This window comes from Brachionichthys hirsutus, chromosome 20 (assembly GCF_040956055.1).
Source record: "Brachionichthys hirsutus isolate HB-005 chromosome 20, CSIRO-AGI_Bhir_v1, whole genome shotgun sequence".
Taxonomy (NCBI): Eukaryota; Metazoa; Chordata; class Actinopteri; order Lophiiformes; family Brachionichthyidae; genus Brachionichthys; species Brachionichthys hirsutus.
The window spans coordinates 4,004,137-4,021,174 of record NC_090916.1 but is presented as its reverse complement, the minus strand read 5'-3'; the positions used below and the strand labels follow the sequence as shown (position 1 = coordinate 4,021,174).

Genomic DNA, 17,038 nt, shown 5'->3' with positions numbered 1-17,038 from the left:
GCACGCAACCCTTATCAGAGGGAGAGGGTAAGTTCCGCCAACGTCACTAATCCAGCGGGTAGGATTGAACAGGCACGCAAAGAGTGAAAAGACAACTTAAAGGAAACACAGGATGTGCAGAAACACACACACACACACACACGCTTGTCGCTTTCATATACTCTAGCCTAGACAAAAGGGACAAGCAGAAACTTCTACACACATTCAGACAGATGCCCAGTAGGACACACAGAAAATAAAAGGCTCTCTAACACACACAATCGCAACACAAATATTCTACATTCAAATGACTGAAAAGGATCCAAATTTGCATTTCGCAAACGGACATGATGAAACTGGTGGAAAACGGGCAACAGATAAACTCTCACACAGCCCGTGTGTGTGTGTGTGTGTGTGTGTGTGTGTGTGTAGGTCTCCACTCAAACATCCTCACATACATAGATGTGTATTTGCACCTCCGAGTGTCCTCATGCTCATAGTTATTAACCCTTGACACATAAATCCAAGGGTATGTGGGTGATACTAGTCGTGTGTGTGTGTGTGTGTGCGTGTGTGTGCATGAGGAAGGACGGGCTTTATGTAGTGGGAATCTTTCACACAAGATCACTCAATTTAAATAGAGCAAGAACACTTTGATGTCTCCAGTCCTCCCTCCTTGCTTTACTCTCTGTCTGTCATTCAACCCTCTAATTTGCTTCATGTTGCCCCCCCCCCCCTCTGTGCCCCAGTGATAAGGTGTAATGAGAAATGTTCTCAAAATGGCTCTTACCTACCATGCAATGCTAATCGAGAGGGCGCTTGATACAGGCAGAGAGTAGAGGCGAGCGCTCATCCATCCCTGACTGTTGAAGGTGCTGAGGAGAGAGGAGGGGGGGGGGGGGGGGGGTAAAGAAGGAAGAGTTAAAGTATGAAAACGAGGACTAACAGCCCTGTCTCCTTAAAGACACAAAGTAATGAGGGGCAATACAATCTTCATTAGTTGTCATTTAGAGGGAATTATGACGACGCCTCCTCGGGGCTTTTATTGGTCACGCTGAAAGCGAGCTGTGAGCGAGATCAGGGATTAAAAGCAGCAGAGCCTCCTCCCTCGTTAAAATGGAAACGCAAAAGAGAAACAAACCTTCGTTCCAGCAGCAAATTAAAAAAAAGGAATGATGGGAATTTTAGGATCAGTTGAGTTTCAGTGGAGAATATAATCAAATATGAGGAGAAGTGATACATCAGATAAACTCGAGGGTTGACAATGAAGAATCCCAAGATTGATTAAAAGCACAAAATAATTTTCAAAGAACAGACTTCATAATTTTCCGATCATACAGTCTGTGAACGCCACGGAGAGGGTGTCGGATCCAGAAGGTTTACGTGATCTGTATGTAACGGGTGTGGGAACAAGGTTCCCCCCCTCTGTTGTGTTCTCATCCATTTGTCAAACAGGTTGGGCCTTCCCTTCCCAAACAGTGACATGTGAATCCTACGCCCAAGCTCAGTGAGAGATTATACGACAGGCACAAGACACTCTGGATTAACAACCTCCCTAACAGCATAATAAACACCAGATAATCACGTTTATTAGAACTCTTAACCAACCCGGCTTCACACATTCTGCTCAGCTGATCTGTCCTGTATTCCACTTCCACATCGATGGACACAAATGAAACTACAGTCTTATAAGACTAGCAGCAGCTTGTGAAAGCATTTGCTTTAATTGGATTTGTAAATTATGTGACTAAATTAACCTTCAGAGTGTCTAACAAGGAGCACGATTTCTGAGTCATTTACCAACGTTACGTATACATTGTAGTTGTGTGTGTGTGTGTACACGCACATTTAAGGCATAAATAAACATAGAGAAGAATACACACAGTCCCCTTCAAACCTCCCAGTCTATCCGTCACTTCCCATGGAGGGTTTCACGTTAATTAGCCGGGATCAAAACCTACAAATCCCTCCACTGAGGATTGAATTGTATTGCTTAAACCCCACCTCATCATTTACGCTAGGTCCCATGATAGACAAACACACACACACACACACACACACACAGGGCAGGAGTGAGGAGGAATGACCTGGAATATATAATCTGCTGTAATCTAATTTAAAAAAACACACAAGAATGATCATTTAATTATAATTTAATTACCAATTCATAACAGAATATCATCGTGAATATATTTGTCAAAATACTGCAGCTATATTTCTACGTATATATCACACATATATTTATTTTAAAGTGAATCTGCTAATTAACTATTAATTAGTAGATATTCATTGTTTCGTTATTACTGTCTATTAATTTATTGCTTATTATTTGTAGCTTTATGGACACTATCATGTCCATTATCATGCCAGCTGATATTGTGCCTTTAGGACAGGATTATATAATAATCTGCTACACTCGGCAGGTCTTGGGCCGTCACGCTGCTTTCATTATCCTACAGACAAGATCAGGGAAGGTCGGGAAACAGCCCCTGTGCTGACTGATCTCTTAAACACGTATGTATATCCTCATCATTGTTCAACAGAAATCTACACACAGATTGTCTATCTAACTTCCTTTTTATATTGTTCTTGGACTCATTTTTTTTTTGTCTTGATAATATTTTTAACCACTAAACTTACTTGGATTCATCCTGTTCTCCTGATTACGACATCGCATCCATATATGTATTTCCGTAACTGAAAAAAAGTCTGAAGTGGCAAAGCCATGCTGTAAAACAGGGGTCCCCAAACTTTTTCCTGTGAGGGCCACATCACTTTTCCCTTCTCTGATGGAGGGCCGGGGCCAGTTTGTAGGAAAAGTGTGATGATGGCAGGGGTGCCTCAACATTTAGGGGCCGAATGTGGAGGCAGGCTGTAGTTTAGGCTTCATCTCACCATCACAACTACACACAGTGACATGAATGGAGTGTCACACACGCAATGCCTCTCACACCCAAACTCAGTCTCTCTCCAGCATTATCACGAAGTGCAGAGGCGAAGAACGACTGGATCAATCAGCTGATCCAATACAGCTGCAGAGGAGCAAACAACAAACCTCAAATTCTTGTAAAAAACCTGAACGCCGCACGCCTTGGTTTTGAACCCAGGATCTTCTAGCAGGGAGTCAAGTGCACTACCCACTACACCACCTAGAGGCTACCCCACCGAACGTTAGGATAAATAGACAGTAGCATTGTGGACTTTAGACCAGAGGCACTGGTTTTGAATCCAGTACGACGTCACCTGGTCGGAGACATGCCCACTCCACATAACACAAAAGGAAAAAGCACAACATAACAACACAACAACATAGCGACACAGTAAAACACAACAACATGCTGTGGTCTGAGAATACCTCGAGTTTCCTCACCTATACGGTGGCGTAGTCGGTAGGGTTACCGGTCTACTGCCAGAGGAACTGGGTTCGCATCCAGCTGTGGGAGTGGGGGTGGAGCAGGGGCGGCAGGGTAGGCCCAGGGCCTTGCCTGGGCGGAGTGAACTGGACCACTGGTCCACTCCACTCCGCTCAGGCGTGCCCTGGACCTACCCTGTTGCCCCTGCTCCATCTCATTCCCGTAGTGGGATTCGATACCAGGGCCATTTTGCCCCCCTCTACAGTGCTGCCAACCATGCCAGCGTGGAGGTGAGGAGACCTGCCCTGTTATTACAAAGTAATTACTATGTAATAAGTTGATATTACAGAGCACCGGAACATTAACTTTCTGGCCGTATGTGACCATCACTAAAATTGTCCCAAATAAAAGGGAGGCTACTCATGTTGTATGGAAAGGAAAATAAGTAAATTCTATTTTGGGTCTCTGGTATTGTTCAGGGGGCCAGGCCAAATGTGGAAATGGGCCGGATCCAGCCCGCGGGCCGTAGTTTGGGGACCCCTGCTGTAAAACATATTTTTAGCTGCAAAGTGAAGTGCGCAATAAAAACTCGCACATGAAACTATTTTTTTTATTCTTAAACAGGTTTCAGAATAAACAACGAAGATTAAGGTTCTGAGTGTTGCTTGTTAAATGAATGCTTTAGAACCATGATCTAACAAAATGTGTGAATACGTTCCAGAGGAAGGGACATGTAACTCGTTACCATTTATTATACGACAATTATCGTGCCTCATAGCATGTAACAGAAGTGGCTTTGTTCACACAGTCCCTTCTATAGTTTCTGCCAGCTTTTGGCTTTCCGTCTCCCATGCTTGAAGGAGATTAAATGCAATATGGCATTGAGGAAGCCATGAAATAGGATTCTGAATCCCTGAAAAGGCATCTTTAGAAGGAGCTTCCTCCCCGTGGCTTCGAGAGACACGCGGTGTCTGAGCAAACTTCCCAGTGACGCTGCTCTCAGTAGAAATTCTGAATTCTTTGTATTCTTTCCAAACCTAAGTCTTATAAATTGCTATTTTAAAAAAACCAAGCTTTCCCTAATTCTGTGGCATTTTTATCACATTTGCGTGGTGATGAACGTGACTGCCAAAAGCTGCTCATTAAAGCGGTCGGTTATTTTAAAGAGGTGATGCAACTTAAAGCAACCTCATCTCAGTGCGTGCTTCAGAGCTGGTGGAGTTTGCCCTCTGCTGGTTGCATCGCTCGTCAGTGCACACCTGAATAGTACTTTTTAGAGCACATTTTTGAGTTTTCTGCTCCCGTACTTCATCAACCTGGAGATGAATCCTAGAAGAACAGTCAGAGAATCAGAAGAAATGCAACTTTTTTAACAGGTTTATTGACATGTGTATAGCGATTGTCTGTGCACCGGACAATTACAGAAGAATATGATATAAAATAATCCAAAGAGCTGTACACAACACAGACGTATTCAAAGGAATGCATTAGTAACTGTGAGGTTTTTATGCTGTGTAATACGTGCTGCCACTCAGCAGTTTATGAGTTGAGGTTTTGCCATCCTGAATGAAGGTCAAGGTGATACGTAAAATAACCGGGAGGAGTTAAGAAGAGCTAATGATCATATTGGGAGGTATTTAAACAACCTGACGCCACGCTAACACACTGTATATGGAACAAAGAAACAGAATTCTAAGAAAGAGAGAGAAGGAAATTGAATATAGCCCAAAGAGCATAAAACAAAGACTAGGAAAAGCTAAAAAACAAAAACATCAGTTCAAATAAATGGTCTAAACTAGGAGCCAATGATGTCCTTCCATCCACATGCCAACGGCGTTACGTTCGTTGTAACATACACCATCTGTAAAAGCACGATTCACTTGATTTGGCGTGCTCAGTAAAGGGCAGCGATGTTTTCATATGCTTTTAGACATTTTAGCAGGATTTCATGGCAAATAAATTTTACAATACAACTATTTTGCTGCTAAAGTAACTAAATGTTACTGTAATTATTTAATACAGTACTATTACTATAAAAAAACAAACATATCTAGGACCCTTTTGATTCGCCGTGTTGCATAAAGTCAACGGGACTTGAAGGAAAAGCTCGACGATGTTTCTCTCTCTCCTCCAAGAAGTTTCTTCAGTTCCGCCCAGAATTTAAAGGAGTTTATTTTCTAAGTCCAGTTGACTTTATTCAGAGGAGATCTTCCGTGACCTGGGTGACTGAGACACCCTTTAAAAAAAGAAAACCCATGTATAGCTGCCACTGACACTGTGGTTACTGCATATACCCTCAGTAATCAGGCTACAGCATCAATGATTGCCTCACATCTAACCCCTTCTTACGATGTTCTGCTTTCTTCAGGCCTGGCCAGCGGTGAATCTGATATCCTGAGCTGATCCACCGAGTAAAAAAAAACTTGGTCTTGTACTTCAAATGGAAAGCAGAACATTTAGCCCGTTTGAAACGTTCCACGGTCAATTCTAAATGCGAGAGGAAAACCTGCGTTAGTGCGGACATCTTTCCGAAGTGGACCAGTTTGGTGGAAACTGTTAGCATAGTAGTACAACGTAGGATTCGAACGTTTTAAATCCCGACATCACAACATGTGTCGAGCACGAGAAGTATTCTAGGCTGTTTTTCTATGTTTCATCGTTTCCTTTAGATCGTTTCCTTTAGAGACGTGTTCTGGAAAAACAACCGAAACACAAAGTGGTGCAGCCGGAGACTCGGAAGACAACTGGGTCGGCGACAACGCGTCATCATGAACAGGTTCCATTCAACCGTGCAAAGTTTTCCAATAGGAGTATGTATAGAGTACACACTGTACGTGTACGTTCAACACATGCAAGCTACACACAATTTTGATGTGAGCGTGTGTTACGAGTTACACATCGTCCACGCTTGAGGCTATTATTGAAATGATCTGACTTTTAGCTAGTTCACCAAGACACACCGTAATATTAATTTACAAAAATAGTATCACAATATAGACCATTCAATATGAGCACCAGGGATGGCTAAACATAGCCTGAGTATTTGGCTACATTCATTGTCTGGGCAATGTTTCTTGTTTGTTTTTAACGGAAAACGTGTGTTTGTTGGACACAGTGTTGGCAAAATGTTTCCACTCACAAGCGCTCCTACATCTACCACACAATACTATTCAGAAACATACAGAACTTGCTTACACTGGAGGGGGGGGGGGGGAGGGGCGTTAACTAAAGCCAGTGATCAGTTAGAAAAATAGCTGTTTTTGCTTTGTTTTTGTTTTTGTACACTCAACATGTAAAATAATTAAAATAATTCATCCCACTTTCCCCAAATAAAACCCTCCCCTTTTCCTAACAAAATAGTTTTCTTTGAAAAGGTTATCTTTTGAGGTTACACGAGGTCACACCTCTTGACCCCCCCCCCCCCCCCCCCCCCCATCACAAAAACACGGACCCTGTTTAGCATAAATCAGGAACCAGAGGTGTGTTCAAATGAATGCAACGACAGTTGTGGGTATTTTCATTCATGTTCTTCTGCAGCTCGTTTCCTGTCAGCACGTTTCAGCTGACAGGAAACGAGTCACATTTTTATTCTCATCTTTAGAACCCAATGCTTTGGTCGAATCACATCGCTGGTCTGAGACACCGAACACGCCTCTGGTTGAACCTTTAACCTGAAACCATTTCAGCCATGTTTGAAGTGGCTGCTGACATAACACTTGGCTAAACATTTAGCTTATCCATGCCAGTGCTGTTATTGCTGTGGAGAGTTATGAAGGAGATTTGACCGAGAATCAACCCCACCCTTGAATATCCTTGGTCAGCTTGATAATCCTGGACAGGATCTGGATGAATTCTTCCCTCTAGTGCAACAGAGTTGAGTGGTTTTCATTCCAAGCTAATGCTAAACAAGGGATCGTATTAATGGGGTCTCTCTGCATAGATTTCACAAAATAGTTAAAAATGGATGTGTGTCGTTTAGAGCGGTATCACAGTGTTTACATTAAAAACAACAACAATGTGCATATCAGAAACGAACAATTTCTGTTAAAAGGGAATGGAAATGTGAGAAAGAATGTGCTCGACTTAGGTCAGGATGCAGAACGCTGGTCCGTGGAACACACTCGCAGGCCAGCAGAATACAGAAGCTGCTCGTCATCTCCAACGCAAAGAGAAGCTGACTGGCTCGGCCTGCGTGGGGCGACAGACTTTATAGTCAGCAGAGTGTTTGTGCTTGTTTTGAACGGGAGTTAAGCAGCTCTGTGTAGACTTTTACTTACTATATCAATCAGCGCTCAAAGGATAAACAAGGGGTGGGATTCTTCAACATTCAGTAGCAACATTTAAGAGTGTCTGTGACACAGTACAGATGGTCCTCACGTAACGACGGACTCGCTTAAAGACGACTCGGTTACAATGGGCTTACGGAAATTTAAAAAGTATGTGTTCAGCGACAAGGAATCGCTGTTACGACGAGCGGAATGCACCGAGTTGTGAGCGAGTAGAAGTAGAAATGCTCTATACCTAAAAGGCCTCCTTCATTCATTCAATCTCACGTTCTCTTTATCGGCCTTGCGGGTCACGGGTGTAGCTGGAGCCGATCCTAGCTTTTCTATGGGCGAGAGGCGGGGTACACCCCGCAAGTGTCGCCAGCGCATCAAAAAGAATCCTTCGTTAAGTGAGGACCGGCTGTACATGCGGAACGCGCGGCCCGAGTTTTAACTCGACAGAACACTGATCTGTTGCTACGGGGATGAAGCTCGGGACTCTTCCTGTGACTGTGAAGGCGGCTGCCGAGTTGTGGCCGTTAGTCGATGGGACCCTGGAAGATGAGCCGCGTCCAGCCGGGGGAGCTGAGGGCAGTGGAGCAGAAGGGGCAGATTGGCCTGAAGGCGTGTGTCCCGTGTGGGAGTGGGGTCTCAGCCCAGTACCTGGCTGTCCTCTCTGAGCAGACGTGGCCGCATGGCACGTAACCGTGAGTGGGAGCTCCGGCGTCGACGTACACCGCAGGCTCGCAGCCCAGCCACAGAGGAACGTAGGGCCCCACGCTCCTGCACAGGGGGCATTCCCGACGCGCCGTGGAACCGTCGGCCTCTCCGGGCTCCTCCATTCTCTCGGCTCTCTGGCCCCAGTCGTGGCGTCCGTGGACGTGGCCGCAAGTGAGGTATACCCAGGGCTGACGCTCTTCGAGGCTGAAGTAAGAAAACAGCGGCGTTAAACTCACAAAAGTGGAAACGTATTCCTCACAAGGCAGGCAGGAGATTCAATCCGACCGACCTGTGGCTGCGGGGCAGGCTGGGGAACGCCAGCGTGCTTAGGCCCACGGGACACTGGGGCCGGGACGCGTTGAGCTCCTGGCGAAGTGCTTCCAGGTGACGCAGAGTGGGAGCGCGCATCAACCCCTCGCCGGTGCGCCACAGCAGGGTGGCGCCGCAGAGGTCGACCAAAGAGCCGTCACGCAGGGCGCTGCTCTCGCCCTCCGCCTGCAGAGATCGACGCAGACGGGGCGCTAAACAAAAAAAAAGCCTCTCCAAACGGCATGAAACCGAAAGTCTGGCGGCTCACCAGTTTCCCCCGGCTGGGTCCGGAGCGCGTCTCCCGCAGGGCGTAGACGTCTCCGCAGACGGAGATCTCCCGCCACAGGCCCTGCTTGGGATCCTCCGGGAACCCCTCTGGGTGCATCACTAGCACGCCATTGGTGGTCAAACCATCCATGTGCCCGTCAGGATTTTTCCATTTGGTTGCTTTCTCCTGAGGGTATATAAAACACGCATCGCGAAAATGATCGCAATTTATTACAACGGGATTATTATGGGACTACTTCCAATTTCTTTGTTAAAAGTCCACTCACCCCTAAGAAGATATTTTTGGATGAATCAAAGCCAGCCGCGTAGATGCGCGCCGTGTACGGGGGGTTGCGTTCGCAGACAACTCTGCAGGCAAAGCGTGAGATGGTGCTGGGGGCGATGGAGGGGTCCTCACCCTCTTTGCCCCCGCCAGAGGTGTCCGTCACCACGAAGTCAATGGGACTCTCTGTGGAACGTCCAATCTGCAGGACAGAGAACAAAGGAATGCTCACCTCACGACTCACGTCAATGCCTGACTGAAATAAACGGCTTCCTAACAGATGTTAAAAGTTGGTACTGTTTCATGTAAAAATACAACGACCAAAAATGTTCAGCCCCCCCCCCCCCCCCCCCACACACACACATAATTGTGGATTTTATTGCCGTAGTCAGATTTGCCATCCCCATGTTGGAAACTAATACTGATACTATTTTAAGAGCAGAACTCGACGTATAAAAATAGACACACGTTTTCCACATGTCTCTATTCATAGTACTTAATGAACCCAGTGTACAAAAATAATCTGCTAATGCTAGAAGTTTCTTTGATAATGTTACATAACAGTATATTTTGGGAGAAAACTGCTCATGGAGACAAACGTAGGTTTATTTTTGTGAGCACGGGGAGCCTTTGCAGGAGGCGCACGTTCCCAACACGCTCCCAGTCCTGCTCTGATATCCTTGATGTGTTACCTGGAACATGTCTGTGTTGTTGTCATGGCAATACTCAACCACCACCGTCTGGTTGCGGGACAGAGTAAAAGAGATGCTGTGCTGCCCCCTGCTGTGTACAGCCTGCAACAGCAACAAGCAGAGTCCAGAGTCTCATATATCATGATGAGGAAGCTACAGGAATAAACCTAAAATATATATCGATGCTGCATTTGCAAATATATATATATATATATATATATATATATATACAAAGCACAACGACTTCACTACAAAATTCAATATTCATTTTACTTCACCATCATCATCTGACAATCACTGCCACACATGCACATACGCAGGAGCACGCACACACACACGCACAAAAGACTTCATCACCCTTTGCCATTCTTCCTCTGGATCATTTTTAAAAGACAAGCAAAAGCCACAAGGGAAGGAACACCGCACACTGCAAACATGCTATCGCACGCACACACACACACACACACAGACTTACCTTGCTGTCCTGTGGTGTGTTGAGGATGTGCACAGCGCTGGGTTTGACACCGTTGGCCTTGGTCCTTCGGTACAGAGCAAAGCGGCTCTTTCTCCGTCCACGGTCGCCGCTTGGAAGGGAGCCATTGTACCTGGAGAACAGCAAAGAACAGGAAGGACAGGATGACAATACAAGGACATGAGCGCGTCACACTCAGACTAATGTCAACAAGACTACAAACGACTGGAGTTAGCGAGCCGTTTTAGCTCATCAAGCTTTGCTGAGAATTGCCGTCGTCCCATTTTTTTCTGCATTTATAGTGAATAAAATGTCCCTGATGCTGTCGAGGTGTTTACAGAAATACCTGTAATCAAAGCACGAGCTCACACGGGCTATAAGGCTTTATTATTATTATGTATACCTCTGAAACGCAACGGGCCGGTCATGATTTACGTCACTGCTTCTTGATCTCGCTCACTCGGCTTGTACTTGAGGCTAATGCATTCAGCAACGTCCTACACCATTAACCACGAGGATATATCAGCTCGTGCTCATAAATGAGCTCTTACATCAGAACCACTCTGGTGTTATCGTCTTTTTTTGAAGCGAGCTGAACATCAGTTTGGCAACGAGTTGATTTTAGGACTTCAAATGAAGAGCAGGGCAACGTTTGTAATTAAAAACGACTCAGTGGAAACCCAGAGGGCTAAACTCAGCGTATCTGGTCTGGCTCTGGCCAGATCTGTCTCACCGCGTCTTCCCAGGGTGGGCTGTAGGAACCTCTGCCTGTTTCATCAGCGTTTGTACGATTAAGCTGCAATTGTGATCGATTCTTCAAGACGTTCCCATAAATAAAACAAATCAACGGTCGTTGTGAAAAAAATGACGAGGTAATGACATCATAGCGGTACGTGGCGCCGCAGTGGTTAGCGCTGCTGCAAGAAGGTCCGGCTTCCACTCCACCTGGGGCAGAGTTCGCGTGGGTTCTCTCTCTGGGTTCTCTCTCCGGGTTCTCCTGCTTCCTCCCGCCATAAAAAACATACCGTTTCGGTTATCTGTGCTTCGTGTGGCTCTGCAACGAGTTGGCATCTCATCCCGCCTCTCAGCCAGCTGGGATAGGCTCCGGACGATCAAGGAGATGAATGGATGAATGAGGTCATGCGAGGGCAGGCATCGAGCGGCGTGTCGGTATGACGATCGGTATCTCAGGACGAAGCTTCAAATAAGCCGTGATGTTTTTTTCTAAATGCGAGTTCGATCAGAGGATGACCTGCTCCCTGCTCGTGGGTTCAAACCAGCACCGGGCCGAAGAGAGGAAAGACTGGGTCAGGTGCAGGTTTCTAAAGGGTCCGGTTAAAAGGCACAAAGACGTGAAATGGGACCACGGGGAAGAGGGCATCAGATTACTAAAAGAGACACGCTAGGAAAGCAGCAGCCAAATTCATGAAATTAAAGTCAAGGGCGGGGAGACGGGGGAGGACGAGGGAGGACGAGGGAATGCTGAGAGATAAGGCCGGAGACAGGACCGAAGGGGAAGACCAATGGAAGAGCAGCGCGACAAAGTGTGACTTCCTCTGGATCTGCATCACGCATGTGCAGACATCACAAAGCACAGAATGAAATATTCACTCCATCTGCTGCCCTGCCCTGTCCCCCACAACACACACACACACACACACACACATTGAGGGCAAGCCACCAAGGAGATCTACCTCCGGTGAATCAGCACTCTGCAAAGAGGGAGGAGAGCGGTGCGGATGGGACAGAAACAAGAGGGATTCCAAAAAAGAAAGGTGTGGGGGGCGATAAACAGAGAACCAGAGGGGGGGGGGGGTCTTCACAGCGAGGGGACAGGTCTGAAAGTGAGCCCAGCTTGCGTACGACTCTTCGACTAACTAAGGCCATGAGAGACGGCAGACAGCCGCTAAAACGTTTAACCGCGCCGGCGCAGGAAGACCGGCAAGAAGCAGCAGAAAGAAGAAACGATTCAAACTGGACGAGATGAAGCCACACCAGAACCACGACCCAAAGCGACGCAGCAGAGACGCACCGCAGAGCACGCCACAGCAGAGCACGCCACAGCAGAGCACGCCACTGCAGGCCTGACACGATCACTTCCTCATCCCGACGGGCATGTGAAGGGCCGCCTCTGTTCCAACGGTCAGACGATGAGGAGGGCAGCTGATCAGTATTCCGAGGCAGGCCGGCCGCCGACGTTGAGCCGGAGAGGAAGAGGATAGGCCAGTGGGTCGGTTATCTCCGGCGTGCACAGGAAGCGCCGCGGGGCGAGAGGGAGGCCCGCCAGCCTGGGTGTGACCGTGCGTGTGTCCCCGCAGGGCCGCGCGTGTGTCCCCGCAGGACCGCGCGTGTGTCCCCGCAGGGCCGCGCGTGTGTCCCCGCAGGGCCGCGCGTGTGTCCCTGCAGGACCGTGCACAGCGTGGTGTCCCCGCAGGGCCGTGCATGTGTCCCCGCAGGGCCGTGCATGTGTCCCTGCAGGACCGTGCACAGCGTGGTGTCCCCGCAGGGCGGCGCACAGCGTGGTGTCCCTGCAGGAGGGGGAAACGCTGCGGAAGCTGGTGGCCGTCATCAAGCACATCCTGTGCTGCTGTGTGCTACTGATGAAGAGGGCTTTTCTCCTCCTCCTCCTCCTCCTCCTCGGCAGCGATGGCCGTCTCGCCGGCTGCTACGTTACTCTATTAGCGAGCAGTTAGGAGTACGAAACGACTTATTCCTAAACTAGACTGCGTGAGACGCCCGCATGTTTCATCCCATGATGTCACCCCCCCCCAGTCCTACTTTTACAAATCTCAGATCCAGCATAGTATGACGTCACTGGAATCTTCAGCCCCCCCCCCCACACACACACACACTACTACCATTGATGAAAAGCGGCTACATCCGTAGTAGCAGTGCGCGCTACAGCACATTTAGCATCCTTTACGCAGAAACGGATCGTGAACGCGGTGTCGTAGATTAGAAGAACATTCTTTCGTCGGAAGCGTAAAGTTAGTTTGTAGCATCCACAGACTGATGGTGCAATAGCCGAAGAAAATACCCCCCAAATGTGTCGCTCCGATGTGAAACACGACGAATTCACGCGTCATCGCGTTGGATTCATGCGCTGATTTGAGCCGATACAGATTTCACGTTGATTTGACGCTGTAATATTTCCCCCCCCCCCCCCTACCCGATACATATATCGGTTTAAGTTCTGAGAGACTTACCCCAAAATGACCAGTTCGCCGTATCTTATCGGGTCTTTAACGGGAACGTCGTCATCGTCGCCTTCTTTTTTCGGTGAATTCATCAGACTGAACTGCTCCAGAAGAAAACAAAAAAACAAACAAAACCGCGTCCAACAGCAATAAGCGGCGAGATAAAACAATGCTAACACACTCGAAAAGTGTTTGAAGTAACGGTGGTTGTGGTCGAACAAAGTTTGGACACAATTGACCAAAGTTTCTCCGGACTTCTTTAGTTTGTTGTTTTGTCTTAATCCCATGAAATCACATCTTCTCGCAGCTTTAATGCTAACATTGCTAGTTAGTATCGCATCCTATCTGTTCGGGTAGCATACAGCAGCTAACGGAGGGGAGAGGGCCATACCACCTCCGCCGGGGGGGGGGGACGCTCAGAACATATGTCGAAATAGTTTATAACGTTGCCTGCACGAGAGGCCATACGCCGTCGTGACACTTTTAAAACGTTATACTTCTGGAGCAGGAATGAGGAGATGTAAAAATATGATCCGGCGTTAACGTAATAATAGACTCCGATTTGAACCTTCCCGTGGAATACGAAATGGATGCGTCTCGATCGCAAAGCTGCTGGCTCCCACTAATAAAATAAAACGACGAGGCATGTCGAAATTTAGGGGAAGTGCCCACGTCCTCTGTGGAGGATGGAGCCGGTACATTTAAAGTAAAAAGACTCGGACACTGTGCATCTATAAATCACACATATCTCTGAATCTGTCGGTGATTGTGCAGCCTGGCGTCATGAGATATGGTGTGAGCGTGGACAAGTCAGATGTGGGTCACCGCTGCGCCCCAGACCAGACATCTTATTTTATTCTTATCTGCTTTTCATGTGGGAGTCTGGAGACAGATATAGGCCGACTGGAGACCAACCTCTCTCTCTCTCTCTCACACACACACACACACACACACACACACACACACACACACACACACGAGTTTTTCTTTACATGTTATTTTTTGGGGGCAATTTTTGCCTTAATTGAAAAAGACAACCGCGAGATTGCGACAGGAAATAGAAAGACAGAGTGGGGGCCCGTGGGTTATCCGCGCTCCCCTCAATAGAGTAGCATCAACGCGCTTCTTAAATAATGTGCCACAGAATTATATTTAAATACATAATTATGTGACCACATGAGGGCAGCGCATTTCAATTGTGAAATGAAACTTCCCGCTCTCTGAAGTTATTCAAGTATAATTACACCTTCTGTAATCCAACAGCTCATTGTGTGTATGTGTGTGTGTGTGTGTGTGTGTGTGTGCGCGTGTTCATTACAGCTACTGCTCTATGTTAGCTGTTCTTTTAACACAGCCTACTTTGATTTCTGCTGGGTTCATTTTGACATGTAGAGGCTTGCATGAAAGGGAGGCACACATGGACCCTGCAGCGTGTGCAGCGATGTTGGCCCCTCCTAACAGATAAAGTGCGTAAAGCATTAAAACATTTACCTGCTCACACAGATAATCACTTGAGTGAAACGATAATGCAAAATGGAAATGTGTCCCGGCTCAAAGACGGAGAAAGTTGCTACTGTAGGGAGGCTATTGTGGCAGTTGGAAGTTGTAATGACTCGTGAAAGAGTCACCTCGTGAGTCACCCTCCACACCCATCGTTTCTGAAGAACGGCTCTGTGTGCTCATACAATAATTGGCTCACCTCATGAAGATTTACAATACACGTGTTACAGTGCTGCTCACAAGGTCCGCCTCCGGCATACTTCCTAAAATGTACAAACTGGATGGACCAGATGTGTGGGTATGTGTGTGTCTCAGTAAGTGCGACTTTCTTTCTTCCCCACTCTGGAAATGAGGCCACACCCTCCTCCCTCTTACATCTATTTTCTCTATTTATTCTCCCTGCTCTCTCTTTTCTCTAACTTTCCACCTTCTTTGGCAACTTCAGCCCGACACCATCATGCATCAGGAAGCAACCTCTTCTTGATTTATGTTGTTTATGGTCATAATGATCAATGAGCAGAGCCCGGATCCAGTTTGAGCTGCCGGAATTATTCACCCAGCTGTGTATAACCAGGAATTTACTGTGCTTGAAATGAACAAAATGCACTACATTTCACGTATTTAACCTTAACTGATGCAAAATATTTGATGTGCATGCAGTACTTCATCTCCAGACAAGAGTTTCAGTAATAGGATAGCTAAAATAATTAATCAACCTCAAAGAGCAATAAGGAAGAATCAACTGGACTCGCTTAAATTTGATTAACGACGTTTCGTTCCTCTTCCAAGGTGCTTCTTCTGTTCTGAACTTGGATGAGAGGTGAATTGTCTTTGACCAAACTTCAGTAAGTCCAGCTGATTTTTTGCTCTTCGTGGATTGACCTGGATGACTGAGTACCTGCATGAACAACATTCATCAATCTGTTTGTGAATTCGTAGCGGTAAAGATGCTACGAAGCATTACAAATTACATCCAGTAATCCACTCTAATGCTGCAAACAGGCAATATATAGTTTATATAGGCCCTGCACGGTGCCAGTTCTGTCATCTAGCAAGTCAGTTTAGATTGCATTTGTGACTGAAATCACTTTTCCTGTATGACACATTCACCAGTCAGACAAATTCTTGAAAGTTGAATCACTAGGATCGGCTTGAAAGTATTGCTGCAGCTTCTTTGTGATACTTTTGTTAACAGTTTAACAAAGTATACATCAGCATTGACATTAAAAAAAAAAAAACTATCTTAAAAATGTGGTGCAGCTGAGTGAGCCGGAGCATATACAAATTTAAAATCTCCATTTATGGCAGGGTTGACATTTAAATGTCAATGAATATAATCGATGGAATCCAACCGTACTGGAAAGGAATTTGTTGTTGATGCCATATCACACTGAATATTAGCATCGCACAGGTCACCTAAAACCCATATTTGAAGGGGAAATCACAGATGAGATTGTGTTGCCTAATTGTGAGTATGTGGGAAAGCATTATCTCTGCTATCATTGTGTACTTTTGGTTGGCTGAGTTTCAAGTGAAGCAAAGGAGGACTAATCACCGATCATTTATAATGCATACACATGCATAATGTACAAAAATCAGAACCTTGTCATCTTAAATTCACTCCTAAAATAGCAGAGCAACCGATGTGACATGCACAGATGTGGTCAAATATACACAAAATACTAATATGTACACATGAAGTGCATCAACATGTATTCAAAATGCCACTCCATTTTCTATCCTCTTATTCTTTGCAGGTCATCCCAAGGCCGATGCATAGAGAAGAACTGTTCACACTCACATTCAGACCTATTTGCAACTTAAATTCATAAAGCCACCTGACCTGTATCACATGTCTTTGGACTGCGGTAGAAAGCAGGCATATTTGGAGGGAACCGATGCAAACAAGGGAGAGCATTTAAAGTCCACACAGGAAGGCCCCAGATCTGGACTCAAACCCAGAACCTTCTTCCCGTCAACTCTTCAAACAGATAATACACA

The 17,038-nt window shown here is 46.4% G+C and overlaps 1 protein-coding gene across 1 annotated transcript; it reads right to left on the bottom strand.

The window, feature by feature from the left end:
- Positions 1-8,136: 8,136 nt before the first annotated feature.
- On the bottom strand, positions 8,137-13,629 carry LOC137909133 (E3 ubiquitin-protein ligase pellino homolog 2). Its single transcript, XM_068753556.1, has 7 exons — positions 13,547-13,629; positions 10,344-10,473; positions 9,869-9,970; positions 9,181-9,378; positions 8,895-9,080; positions 8,607-8,812; positions 8,137-8,521 (listed from the first exon to the last, which is right to left on the bottom strand). The coding sequence occupies exons 1-7, from the start codon at positions 13,627-13,629 to the stop codon at positions 8,137-8,139; spliced, it is 1,290 nt and encodes a 429-aa protein (XP_068609657.1).
- Between the last annotated feature and the right edge of the window lie 3,409 nt (positions 13,630-17,038).

Excerpts from the sequence above, each read along its gene's own strand:
- LOC137909133 (XM_068753556.1), bottom strand. The coding sequence starts at position 13,629 with ATGAATTCACCGAAAAAAGAAGGCGACGATGACGACGTTCCCGTTAAA. Across the intron at positions 8,813-8,894 it reads GACCCAGCCGGGGGAAACTG|GCGGAGGGCGAGAGCAGCGC; the intron begins GTGAGCCGCCAG and ends CGATCTCTGCAG. Across the intron at positions 8,522-8,606 it reads AGCCTGCCCCGCAGCCACAG|CCTCGAAGAGCGTCAGCCCT; the intron begins GTCGGTCGGATT and ends TTCTTACTTCAG.